Source organism: Zonotrichia leucophrys, chromosome 1, assembly GCF_028769735.1.
Source record: "Zonotrichia leucophrys gambelii isolate GWCS_2022_RI chromosome 1, RI_Zleu_2.0, whole genome shotgun sequence".
In the NCBI taxonomy this organism is placed as follows: domain Eukaryota; kingdom Metazoa; phylum Chordata; class Aves; order Passeriformes; family Passerellidae; genus Zonotrichia; species Zonotrichia leucophrys.
This window is the reverse complement of record NC_088169.1, coordinates 3,095,486-3,108,618: the sequence shown is the minus strand read 5'-3', so window position 1 is coordinate 3,108,618 and position 13,133 is coordinate 3,095,486. Positions and strand designations below refer to the sequence as shown.

At 46.1% G+C, this 13,133-nt stretch overlaps 1 protein-coding gene across 2 annotated transcripts in view; it reads left to right on the top strand.

Annotated features, from left to right (window-relative positions):
- KCNJ6 (potassium inwardly rectifying channel subfamily J member 6) overlaps positions 1 to 11,973 on the top strand; it is a 178,617-nt gene extending 166,644 nt beyond the window's left edge. For both annotated transcript variants that reach the window (XM_064705347.1, XM_064705338.1), the window contains one exon: positions 8,913 to 11,973. In XM_064705347.1, the coding sequence (XP_064561417.1) occupies positions 8,913 to 9,238 (326 nt within the window). In that variant the 3' untranslated portion in view covers positions 9,239 to 11,973. The remainder of the gene's footprint in view (positions 1 to 8,912) is intronic.
- The last annotated feature ends 1,160 nt before the right edge of the window (positions 11,974 to 13,133 follow it).

Below are 13,133 nucleotides of genomic sequence, written 5' to 3'. Positions count from 1 at the left end.
GCACAGATGATTTTCAGTGCAGAGCCGCAAGAAGGCCTGCAAAAAGTTCATCAAAAATCAGAGCTGCAGGGAGCCTGGCATTGGCTGAGCCTTTTGTTGTGATCAAGATATCAATAAACCCTCATTTCAATTTTAATTAAAGAGCGTTGTTGTGTCAGATGAACTTGGAGCTTAACGTGCTCAATGGTTCCTCTTAAAGAGATTTTTATAAAGGCCTTGATCAATCACATTAAATAATGACATCAACAAATGTTAGGTTGCCTAAATTCTCTCCCACTAAGAAAATTAAAGGGGATAAGATCTACACTTAAAATAGGAACAAAACCAGCCCAGATCTTCCTCCTCCTCCTCCTCCTCCCAGAGCCTGGGATTCAGAGCTCCCTTCTGCAAACCATGGAGCTCCTCTCCCCCAGCCCTCTTGCCACTCCTTCAGGTGAAGCACAAGACAGAAATATCATCTCTGAACACGGGGTATCTTTAGAAAAGCTGATTTCTTCAAGTTTTCTCTTCTAAAATCAAGTTCCACCCACCCGAGCGTGGCTCGTCCCAGCCCACCTAAAAGGAGGCAGAGTTACAAAACCGCCCTGGGGACTCCACTGAGCTGGGCTGTGCCTTCCCAAAAATTCCAGGGATTTGGGAACTGGAATTGGGCTGTTGTTTCCCAAAAATTCCAGTGATTTTTGAATTGGGCTTCTACTTCCCAAAAATTCCAGTGATTTTGGAACTGGAATTGGGCTGTGCCTTCCCAAAAATTCCAGGGATTTTGGAACTGGAATTGGGCTGTTGTTTCCCAAAAACTCCAGTGATTTTTGAATTGGGCTTCTACTTCCCAAAAATTCCAGGGATTTTGGAACTGGAATTGGGCTGTGCCTTCCCAAAAATTCCAGTGATTTTGGAACTGGAACTGGGCTGTGGTTTCCCAAAATTCCAGGGATTTGGGAACTGGAATTGGGCTGTGCCTTCTCAAAAATTCCAGGGATTTTGGGACTGGAATTGGGCTGTGGTTTCCCAAAAATTCCAGTGATTTTTGAATTGGGCTTCTACTTCCCAAAAATTCCAGGGACTTTGGGACTGAAATTGGGCTGCTGCTTCCCAAAAACTCTATTGATTTTTGAATTGGGCTGCTGCTTCCCAAAAATTCCAGGGATTTTGGAACTGGAATTGGGCTGTGCCTTCCTGAAAAATTCCAGTGATTTTGGAACTGGAATTGGGCTGCTGCTTCCCAAAAACTCCATTGATTTTTGAATTGGCCTGCTGCTTCCCAAAAATTCCAGTGATTTTGGAACTGGAATTGGGCTGCTGCTTCCCAAAATCTCCAGTGATTTTGGAACCTTTGCTTGTGCTGCCTTTCCAAGCATCCCTTCTCGCAGGATCTGCCTGGCAGGACCAAGTGCTTTCCCCTGGGCTCTCTTTCATCTCCCCCTCTGCTCCCTTCAGCCACAAACCTCAGAACAACCCCCAGAATATTTGGTGGGTGATTCACAGATTTAACTGTCAGAAAGCTCCCAATCCTGCCTTATTTCCTGGATTTTACAGCATGCCAAGCTGCGTGTTCACACTGTTTTGTCTTTAATCCTGGCGTCGCAAACAGGAAAATGTGACATTTTTATAAAAAGCTCCAAGTCGGGGAAGTTCAGCACGGAGCAAACCTTGGATGTTCAGCGTTTTAAGGAGAGGAACAAAAGCCACCCAAACACGCAGGCTGGAATTAGGTGTGGAAGAGGTGGTGGAATGGATCACACTTCTATTTTAATGAAATGTTTATCCCCCAGCAGTGACAGCACAGGAGTGCAGCAGGTACAAAGTGTCACAGAAAATGTTTCTTTTGCAGCAAACACCATTCCAGGGAAAGGGGTTTTTTTTTCTCCCAGCCATCCTTTGGCATTAATTCCCATGAGTAGGGATTGAGCAGTGCCTTGTGTTGGTGTCAGTCCCATTGCACTGGGATCTGAGTTCCTGTTCCCCAGGAGAGGTGCAGATGTTGAGGGTTGCGGGTTTTTTTTCCACTAAAGATTGACTTTCCATGCACATTCATTGAAGGATGCCATCTTGGAAGAGCTCCTCACAAAAAGTGTTCAATCCTTTCCAAAGCCAAATGCATTTCACAGAATCTCAGAATCCCAGGATGGTTTGGGTGGGATGGGACCTCAAAGCTCACCCAGTGCCACCCCTGCCATGGCAGGGACACCTCCCACTGTCCCAGGCTGCTCCAACCTGGCCTTGGGCACTGCCAGGGATCCAGGGGTGGAATTCCATCCCAGCCCTGCCCACCCTGCCAGGGAACAATTCCTCATTGCCAGGATCCCACCCAGCCCTGCCCTCTGGCACTGGGAGCCATTCCCTGTGTGCTGTCCCTGCATCCCCTGGCAATTGTCTCTCTCCAGCTTTCCTGGGGCTCCTCCAGGCCCTGCAAGGCCGCCCTGAGCTCAGCCCAAAGCTTCTCCTGTGCAGGTGAGCAATGCCAGCTGTGCCAGCCTTTCCTGCCAGCAGAGCTGCTCCATCCTCTGCCCATCCTGGAGCCTCCTCTGGGCTCTGCAGCAGCTCCAGCTCCTCCCTGGCTGGGGCAGCTCTGAAGGTGGGGAATCACCTGAGGGAACACAGGGACACAATCCCAATCCCTTTCCCTGCTGCCCACTTGCTTTGGATGCAGCCCAGGTCACATTTGCCTTTCTGGGATGCAAATGCACATTTCTGGGTTGGGCATTTTCTATTCTTCACTTCCTGCTTTTATTTTATTTTATATGTGCCCAATTCCCATCTTCTGCCTCCCCTGTGAGGATTGGAGAGAGAGGAACCGGCTTCTGATCCATCCAGGATCCTCTCGGCTCCATCCAGATCTACCCAGGATCTTTGCAGCTGCATCCAGATCCATCCAGGATCCTCTCAGATCCATTCAGGTCCACCCAGGATCCTCTCAGATCCGTCCAGATCCATCCAGGATCTTCTCAGCTCCATCCACATCCATCCAGGATCCTCTCGGCTCCATCCAGATCTACCCAGGATCTTTGCAGCTGCATCCACATCCATCCAGGATCCTCTCAGATCCATTCAGGTCCACCCAGGATCCTCTCAGCTCCGTCCAGATCCATCCAGGATCCTCTCAGCTCCATCCACATCCAGCCAGCTTCTTCTCAGCTCTATCCAGATCCACCCAGGATCCTCTCAGCTCCATCCACATCCAGCCAGCATCTTCTCAGCTCTATCCAGATCCATCCAGGATCTTCTCAGCTCCATCCACATCCATCCATGATCGTCTTATCTCCACCCAGATCCACTCAGGATCCTCTCAGCTCTATCCAGATCCATCCAGGATCGTCTCAGCTCCACCCAGATCCATTCAGGATCCTCTCAGCTCTATTCAGATCCATCCAGGGTCCCTTCAGCCCCTCACTACAGCTTCTTTTAACCAAAATTCCCACAAATCCCCCTGTGCTGGGCGCCCAGAAGGAAAAACAAAGCTCTGATCTGAAATCTGGGGAAGCTCCGGATCCATAAATGCATCCCAAGAGCCAAACACAGAGCAGGGCACAGAATCCTGGCATTCCATGCTCCAGCTCCTCTGAAATGAGCTCCCAGCTCTGAAGGGCCAGTTCTGGAACCAGCTCCTCTCTCTCTGGTCAGGCATTATTGGATTTAATCAATTTCCCAGATTTAGGTGACAAAAAAATGTAATTGTCACCCATTGGGAAAGGATCAGCTTAAAATCAACATCAAAATTCAGACACATCAGGATTTGCTGGGCACAGCCTGAGTTTGAGGCTAAATTGAGGTTAAATATTGGCTGAATTGTAAATTTATGGTAAAATTGCAATTTTTGGGTAAAATTACCATCTCTTTACAAGCAGTTCATTGAGAATATGTTGGTACATTTTGCTAAAAGTGGCAGCACATTTGAGGCTGGAGCAGACAAAGTCTCCTGCCTCAGCAGGTACCACTTGTCAGAAAGCAAAAAATTAGACACAAATTACCCAGTATTTAATTCCTGATAGGAGAAACAGTGCCCAAGTAAATCGAGCATTTCCAATTCAGCATTTTTCCACTGGAAAATATAATTTCTCTGGCATTGAGATCTCCTGCTAGGGCAAAAAACGCATTTTAGCAGTTTGTAAAGGACTAAAGCATGCCCATTTTTTTCTTATTTAGGTGTTGCATTACACAATATATCACATTTGAAGAAGTCAGAATGAAACCAGAATGCTTTGACCAATTCAATTTAGATTTTGTTTAGAATTTAACTTAATATAAACTTCATTTTTCTTAATGCCTGTTATTTGTTTTAGCAAGAAATAGAATTCAGAGCATCAGAAAGTTCAACTGACTGGAAATTATGGCTTCAATTTCCTTTGCATGTTCATCTCTGTGCAAATGGGAGCTGATAATCTGCGCCTTCTCCTGCAGAGCTGAGATTTTCTGTGATTTGGGGTGGGGTGGTCAGAGCAGCTGCTCCAGCCCACTCACTCCATGGAAATTTGGATTTTCTGGATGGAGCTGGTCCCTGCTCCCTCCCCAGCGACCACAGAGACCCCTGAGCAGCAAATAAAACCTCAAATACGGTGATCTCCTCCCGAGCAAGAAAGGTGGAAATAGAAATATCAAATTACACGTATCGTTGGCAGGAAAAAAAAAAAAAAAACCACACACAGTTTTAAGGTTATACAAGGAAAAAGAAAACAAACAAAACCCAGCAAAAGTTAACTCCTTGTACTATAATAATGATAAAAAATATCTGTCCTCACTCCTTTCCTCCACTCAACTCACAAGCCCACAACACAAGGGTTCCACACCAGGCATGCTGAAGCAAAGATATTTAAAATATTTAAAAGGCTCCCAGGCACCTGTGGAGTTCTGACTTCTTTCAGGACGTTTTGACATTTCTCAGGGTGAGATAAAAAACCAATTCCCAGGTGTGCTCTGAAACAAATGATCAGAACCCCTGGGAATTCCCCTTTGCTACCTCTGAATGAGAGATTTTATCATTTTATATTTTATATTTTATATTTATATTTATATTTTCATGTGTATTTTATATATTAAATACATTTTATATGTAATATATAAATAAATTATATAATATATTATATTTATTTATATGTTATGTATATTTAAATTTCTATATAATGTAAATATATAGTCATATAAATATAAAAATATAAATATAAATATAAATATAAATATAAATATAAATATAAATATAAGTATAAATATATGTGTAAATACAAATATATGTTATTTATAAATAATATAATGTATATTATAATATACAATACATTATAAATTTTTTTAATTTTTTTTATATATATATTTGTGGGCTGTTTGCTCAAATAAACCGAACTACCATAGCCTTATTGTCAACTATACCTAAATTCTATGATTTTACGCTTCCAGCTTTAAAATACTGCAGGGAATTCAGGGTCCAACACAACATTTTGCTTCCTTCTTTTTAGCTTGATTAAAGAGGACCAATTAACTCCCATGGAATGCTTCTGACGCCGACTTGGTGGCACTCTGGAAATTTTAGTCCAAATTTCTGTCTTTTTTTTTTATTTCTTTTCCTTGAGGCAATCATTTCACACCAGGGAGAGCTGTTTAGTACAAATTTGACAGCAAAAAAAAAAAAAAAACTGTAGAGGAGGAAGGAGGAAGAGAATCCAGTGCCAGCACTTCTCCTGCTTTTCCATCTCGGCGCGTTCCTGGTGGCACAGCAGAGAAACGGAGCCAGCAAAGCAAAGCTGGGGAATTTGCCAGAGCCCACACAGGGTCTGCAGGAGAAGAGGGGGATCAAGCAGGGGGTCCTGACTCCGAGCCTTTGGCTTGTTTGTAATAGCCCACGCTGCTTTCTTCTTCTCCTGAGCAGCCAAAAATAGCCCAAAAATGTGACAAATCCTTCAGCAAACGGATTGGAGAGCAAAGGGTCAGCAGGGCACGGAGCGAGGCTGGGGTGGGAGCCTGGAAATCCACCTGGGATTCCTGGAGCTACAGGAAGGGTGCAGGTTCATCCCATTCCCTCAATATTGGGGTCGTTGGAGAGGGATTGCTCAGCAGAGGGACGGGACACAGGGAATGGCTCCCACTGCCAGAGGGATGGATGGATGATGGATGGATGGATGGATGGATGGATGGATGGATGGATGGATGGATGGATGGATGGATGGGGATGGATGGATGGATGGATGGATGGATGGATGGATGGATGATGGATGGATGATGGATGGATGGATGGATGGATGGATGGATGGGAGATGGATGGATGGATACGGATAGATGGATGTTGGATGGATGGATGGATGGATGGATGGATGGATGGATGATGGATGGATGGATGGGGGATGGATGGATGAAGGATGGATGGATGATGGATGGATGATGGATGGATGGATGGATGGATGGATGGATGGATGGATGGATGGATGATGGATGGATGGATGATGGATGGATGGGGGATGGAGATGGATGGATGGATGGATGGATGGATGGATGGATGGATGGATGGATGGGTGGATGGATGATGGATGGATGGATGGATGGATGGATGGATGATGGATGGATGGATGGATGGATGATGGATGGATGGGGGATGGAGATGGATGGATGGATGGATGGATGGATGGATGGATGGATGGGTGGATGGATGGATGGATGGATGGATGGATGGATGGATGATGGATGGATGGATGGATGGATGGATGGGGGATGGATGATGGATGGATGGATGGATGGATGGATGGATGGATGGATGATGGATGGATGGACGGATGGATGGATGGATGGATGGATGGATGGATGGATGGGGGATGGATGGATGATGGATGTATGGATGTATGGATGGATGGATGGTTGGATGATGGATGGATGGATGGATGGATGGATGGATGGATGGATGGATGGATGGATGGATGGAAGATGGATGGATGGAGGGATGGATGGGGGATGGATGGATGGATGGATGGATGGATGGATGGATGGATGGGTGGATGGATGGATGGATGGATGGGTGTCAGAACCCAGGACATCCCTCTGGCTGCCCTGGAGGACTCCAGACCTTTGCAAGGGGCTCAGAGACCTTGGCATGGAGTCAGAAACACCTGTGCCTTTGATTTTAGCCCTTGGCAAAAATTCCCAACTTTGTGTGAGTATTTACAAGCCCCAAGAGTTTGAGTAGAATGACAGTGAATTTACCACAAAGTAGAAAAGTAAAATTTTGGGGTTTTTAGAATGGGGGTTCAAGAGGCAAGATGGAGGAATCTGGGCGTGTCCAATCTTTCTCCTTCTACTTCTTGTCCTCCATCTTCTGCTGTGATGGTGACACTTTAAAATTAGTTTAGAGTAGAGACAGACTGTCTAACAGAGGTGATAAGTATTGAAAAATTATTTTAAATAAAGTACACATAGTTTTTAGTATAAAAAATAACACCACCCTGAGGGTGGTCAGAGTCCTTCAACCCAACCTACTAAACAGACCTCAGGGAGTCAAAAAGACAATGAATTAAATAATTGCAAATAAACACCCTTGGGAATGAGAGCCAAAAAATCCCATCTCCTTCTTTGGTCTCAAAGCTGAGAAAAAGAAACTTTCCGACACCTCAGAGTCATCTTCACACCAAAGACCTCGTCAGATGGGATGTTGGGAATTAGGAATTGTTCCCTGGGAGGATGGGGAGGACCTGGAATAGATTTCCAGAGAATCTGTGGCTGCCCCTGGATCCCTGGAGTGTCCAAGCCCAGGTTGGATGGGATTTGGAGCAGCCTGATCTAGGAGAAAACCCCCACCCATGGCAGGGGTTGGAGCTGGAATGTCTTTGATGTCCCTTCCAACCCAAACCAGTCTGGGATTCTTCGGTCACTGTGATGAAGCAGAATTCTCCCATCTTCTCCCCCTTGCCCCGGAAAAGGTGCAAAACTCAGCTCTGAGGCCACAGGTCAGGGATTCTGCTGCTTCCTGAGTGCCACAGCTCCGTCAGGAATCCGCTGCAGGAATTTACCTCAAGGGGTTGAGAGCTTCCTCCATGTTTAGTTTTGGTTTTAAAAGGTTCTGTCTTGGTTTGTAAAGCCAGGTGTCTGCTAAGGAAGGCAGGACCCTCCCTTGAAATGGAAAATGTAAACCCCCCTCCCTACCTCTGAATTATTATAATTTTGAAATTAAGGGACTCTCAGGCAAAAATATGGGAGTAGGAATAACAGTTCTTTATTAGGAAAAATAAAAATCAGAATGCAGTAATACAAAGCAGCACTACCAGAGTCGGAACATGCCCTGACACGCTGTGGGTCAGGGTGGTGGCACAGTCCCATTAAATTATTATAATTTTGAAATTAAGGGGCTCTCAGGCAAAAATATGGGAATAGGAATAACAGTTCTTTACTAGGAATAAAAAAAATAAATAAAGATAAAAATAAGAATGCAGCAATACACAATAAACCACTGCCAGAGCCAGACCCTGCCCTGCCCCCTGTGTGTCAGGGGGTGTCCCAGCCCCATCCCAGGGGGGCTCAGCCCTCCTGCAGTGCCAGCTGTGGCTCTGCTGCAGCAGGGATCCTGCACAAGGGGGGAGTTTTCCTCTGCAGCTCCAGGGCTGCTGCAGATGGGCCTGGGCTCCCTCTGGCAATGCAGGGCAGCAGAAAGCTGCTCCTCTGGCAATGCAGGGGGCAGAGGCTGCTGTGCTGTGCCAGGCTCAGATTGGATCCAGGTAGGAATGCTTGGCTCCTCCCCTGGGCGGAGCCTGGGCGGAGCCTTTATTCAGCCATGCACAGGAGGAAAGGGCGTCAATTTACGCTCCCTAAGCCTGCTGTGTGAGCTCCACCTCGTGTGATGTCAAACCTCATCCTGTCCTTCTTACAGACAGAAAAATAAATAAATTAAAGTCTTGGGGAAGCCGCGGGTCCTGCTTACAGCCCTTGTTCCTTCTCTGTTGCTGCAGGGATGACGTGCCAGGCCCGCAGCTCCTACATCACCAGTGAGATCCTCTGGGGCTATCGCTTCACGCCCGTGCTCACGCTGGAGGACGGGTTTTACGAGGTTGACTACAACAGTTTTCACGAAACCTACGAGACCAACACCCCCGTTTACAGTGCCAAAGAGCTGGCGGAGATGGCCAGCCGAGCAGAACTGCCCCTGACCTGGTCTGTTTCCAGCAAGCTGGACCAACACGCCGAGCTGGAAACGGAGGAGGAGGAGAAGAACCAAGAAGACCAAAACGAAAGAAACGGAGACGTGGCCAACTTGGAGAATGAGTCCAAAGTGTAGGACCAGGGAGAAATAAAGGCCACCTCCTTTATCTCCTGCCTCTCTGCTCCCTGTTCCTTTCTGCGACACGCCTTTAATTTTTTTTTCTCTTCCTGTTATTGGTAACTCACGGAAAATAAACATTTTAGATGAAAAATCCCAACTTCAACCCCAGACTAAGCCAAGGCGTGGGTAAAAGCTGCAGCACCCACCAGGGATGGTGGAATCTCCCCCTGGCAGTGACTGGTGGCCCCTCTCCAGTGCAGACCTCCAGGTTTTTCCACATCAACCACACAAAAACCAATCTCTGAACGCAGAGGAAATGGATGCAAGGGATTTTAAAAGGAAAGACTAATTCATGCCCATCAAAGAAATGGGCCTTGACTGAGTTTTTATGTATTTCAGGACACTTTCACAGACTGGGTGACAGTGGAATGGGCCTTGCAGCTTTAAGAGGAAGGTGAGCAGAGGGACCTGCAATCCCCCACGACCCTGTACATATGCCTTATGTAACTATTTCTCTCTACATTTAGTAATAAACGCCGCATGTACAAAAGTACTGTAGTAAAGAACTTCTAAATAATGTACACAGCTGTGTAATTAATGTAGGTTTAGAAACAGAGCTCTAGAAATATTGGGATGCAAAAACCAACTACCCGTCGAGTAGGCATTTCTCTTCAAATATTTGCAGTGTAAAATTGATTTTAATTTGTTTTTCTTTCCCCTCCCCTCTATGACTCTTCGAGTGGGTAACATTTTCTTCAGTGTACCAGACTGGCAGCTATTTAGAGTACCTCACTGTTGGCCAAACAGATTGTTTCACTCACTCTAAAAAGCCATAAGTCTGGGAGAGGGCAGGGTAGAGAATTGTCCTCCTGACATACTGTGAAAATGTTTACAAATAAGGCAAAACCCTTCCTGGTTCCTGTTTTCTGGGGGCAGTTCAACTGAAAAATTGAGGCTGTGGCAAACTCATGGCTAACCAGAATTTCCTGTGTACTCTCCATAGAGCAAGCATGTGTCATGTGGAGGTGTTATCCTTAACGTGCAATATCCAGGGAATCTGCTCCCGTGGGATCTCAGTGGAGCAGTCTACTACACACAAAAAATACCCACACACACACAAGCCATTGAAAAATGAATGTTGCACCTCAGCCAGTAGATTTTAGCTACTTCAGCTGGGAAAGAAGCAGCTGGATTTCGTGTGGAGCTGGAATCCGTGACGTTTGCAATGTGCTGGTGCTGAGGGCGCGGGGGGCACGACGTCCCTGGGGGTGTCCTTCCACCAGGATTCCCAGGAGAACACACAGGAGGGTCCTGCCTGGCTCAGGGGAGCCCTTCCTCAGTGAGTTCCTCCACCTTGGGTGGCTCCTGGTTGTTGGAAATCCCTGGGAATTCCATCCCTGGGGCAGAGGGAACTCCCATCACTTCCACGGCAGTGGGAGAGCTCCACCAAGAACAGCATTTCTGCCAGCAAAGGAGGAGAAGCTGCAGCCTTAATTCCTTAATTTTGGGGGGGGTTGTTTCATGCCTGCCTATTCCATGAAGAAAGAAAACACTGAAGAGAATCCGAAGCTTTTTTCTTCTTTTTTTTTTTTTGTACAGAAAACTTTACGTTTAAATAAAAGAGAAAAAAAAAATAAACCTCAGGAGAAACTTGGTGGGCAGGTGGAAAATTTGCACTGTGATATAGCTTTGGCATTAAATTCACACCTCTTTTCTTTCTTTTTTTTAGTTTTCTTTTTTGCTGGTACAACTGCCCCTTGCTAATTTTCAGAGAGGGTGGCTGAGGGGAGGGACCTCCAGGTGAGGAGGGCACACAGGGCCTGGGGAAGGGATGGGAAGGGTTGCACACCAGGGCAGATCAGGCTGGATGGGAAGAGGTTTTTATGGTTTCAGCACTGACCATTTTCCCCTAAAAGGCTTTCCCAGGATGCCAGGAATGGTTCAGGATGAGGATTTTTGGGCGGACGATTCTGGTGAAGGTTGGAACATTTCTGAGACAGATCTAGGCCTCAAGCTCATCCTGCTGCCCCAGCACCAGCCCCGTGCTCCAGCCCATCCATCCCCACCCCCGTGGCTCCCCAGCAGGGCTGCTGAGCGTTTTTAGGGTTTTTTAAGGGTTTTTTTAGGGTTTTTTGGGGGTTTTTGGGGCTCCAGAGCCCCTCTGGAAGCATCGGCGTCTGTCCCGCCAAAGGTGCATGAGCTGAAAGCAAAGCTTTCCCTCCGAGGACAAACCTGCTTTTTGCTCTCACAATTCACTGGGCCACTCTAGAAGTCGTTGCTGCAGGTTGAGAACATTTGTGGTGCAGCTCAGGGCCCTGATGAAACCTTTTTTTTTTGTGTCCTTCAGCACGGAAAAAGAGAATTTCCGCCACTGGGGCATGCGCATGTGTAAGCTTTATTTCTGTGAATAGGGCACTTACAGCTTAAGGTGTGTGTGTTCTGTCTTTCTCTCCCCCCCTGTATTTTCTTGTCTTTGGTATCCATGTAGTACGGACTGTAAAGTTTATGAGATCTCATTTTTGTAACATAAGCTTTAAAAAAAAAAATATTATAGAAGCCTCCAAAGCTTTCAAACGGGGAAGCTTCACGTAAACTTTGTACTAGAATGTCCCTATCAAACACCTCTATTTTTCTACAATGATTGATTAAGCAGTTTAACAATGTATTTTGTGTCAATGATTTCAACTGAATTGGTACGAAGACAATTAAGAATTGAATGCTGTTAATTAACAATGGATTTTCAAGCCGTATATCCTGAGTGGTGTTTTCATTGACAGTCAATCATTTCACCCAGGAATCTCAGCTCTTAGTCCTGAACAATATTCAAGGAGAGCTCAATTCCCTGTGGGAATATTCGTGGTAAATGACATTTAAGGGATGTAAATAACATAACATCTTAATGGAATTGGCTACAGAATTAATCCAGACCCATTACACTTCTATTATATATTAGTGAAGTTTCATTCACCAATATATTTTGACGTTTTTTTCTTGGATTATCTTATGATTTTTAGGAGAGAAAGGATTTCCAGAGGTAAATGTGAGCTCTCAGTTACCTCCTGGAGCTCTCAATTCCTTCTTCACTAACTTGCTGACTGAGAATGTGACCTTCAGCAAACATCCCAAGCTCAGCTCTATCATTTCCCAACAAATACCATTTTATCAGAATTAAAATAAAGCACCAGAATGAATTTGAAGCATCACCCAAGAATGCAGATGTCCTGCTGGGTGTCCATAGCTGTTCTGATCTGCATCTTTGCCCTACAGCACCAAAGCCATGGGAGCCACCCCAACAAATTCAGCAGCTGCCAAACCCAGGAGGGACAAAAAACATTCTTGAAGTTCAGTTCAAGGTTTTGGTTTCAAGTCTGGGTTGCTCATGTTCCTTTGTTGGAGTTAAAGAGGACACTCAGGCCTTCCAAAACCAGGGAAGGATGAAATTCCTGAAATCCCTGTTCTGTTCCCAGCCACAGGGCAAGGGGAAGGTCTGGAACCAGAGCTCCCTTCAGCCCAGGCATGTCCAAAACCACGTCCCACTTCTCCCAAAAATCAAACCCAAGAGCCACAAGAGCACCAACAGCTCCAGCCCCTCTGCCCAGGGCTGCCTTGCTCTGGAATTCTCCCAGCAGCCCAATTTTCCTCACCTTTGGGTGTGGAAGGATCCCTGCTCCTGCCAGAGGGGTGGAACTGGGTGGCCTTTAAGGAGCCTTCAAGGCCGAACCGTTCTAGGATGCTGCGATTCTGTAATTCCAGGGTTCTGTGAAATTTTGGGGTTTTTTTAATGGAAGAATGGAATATCCCCCATTCCCTGGGCCCAGCCCACCCATCCAGGCATTTCCAGGTAAAAGGCAGCCCTCAGGATAGTGCCCAGGTTTGTCACCTCCTCGCTGTCCAGCAGAGCACAGCCCTG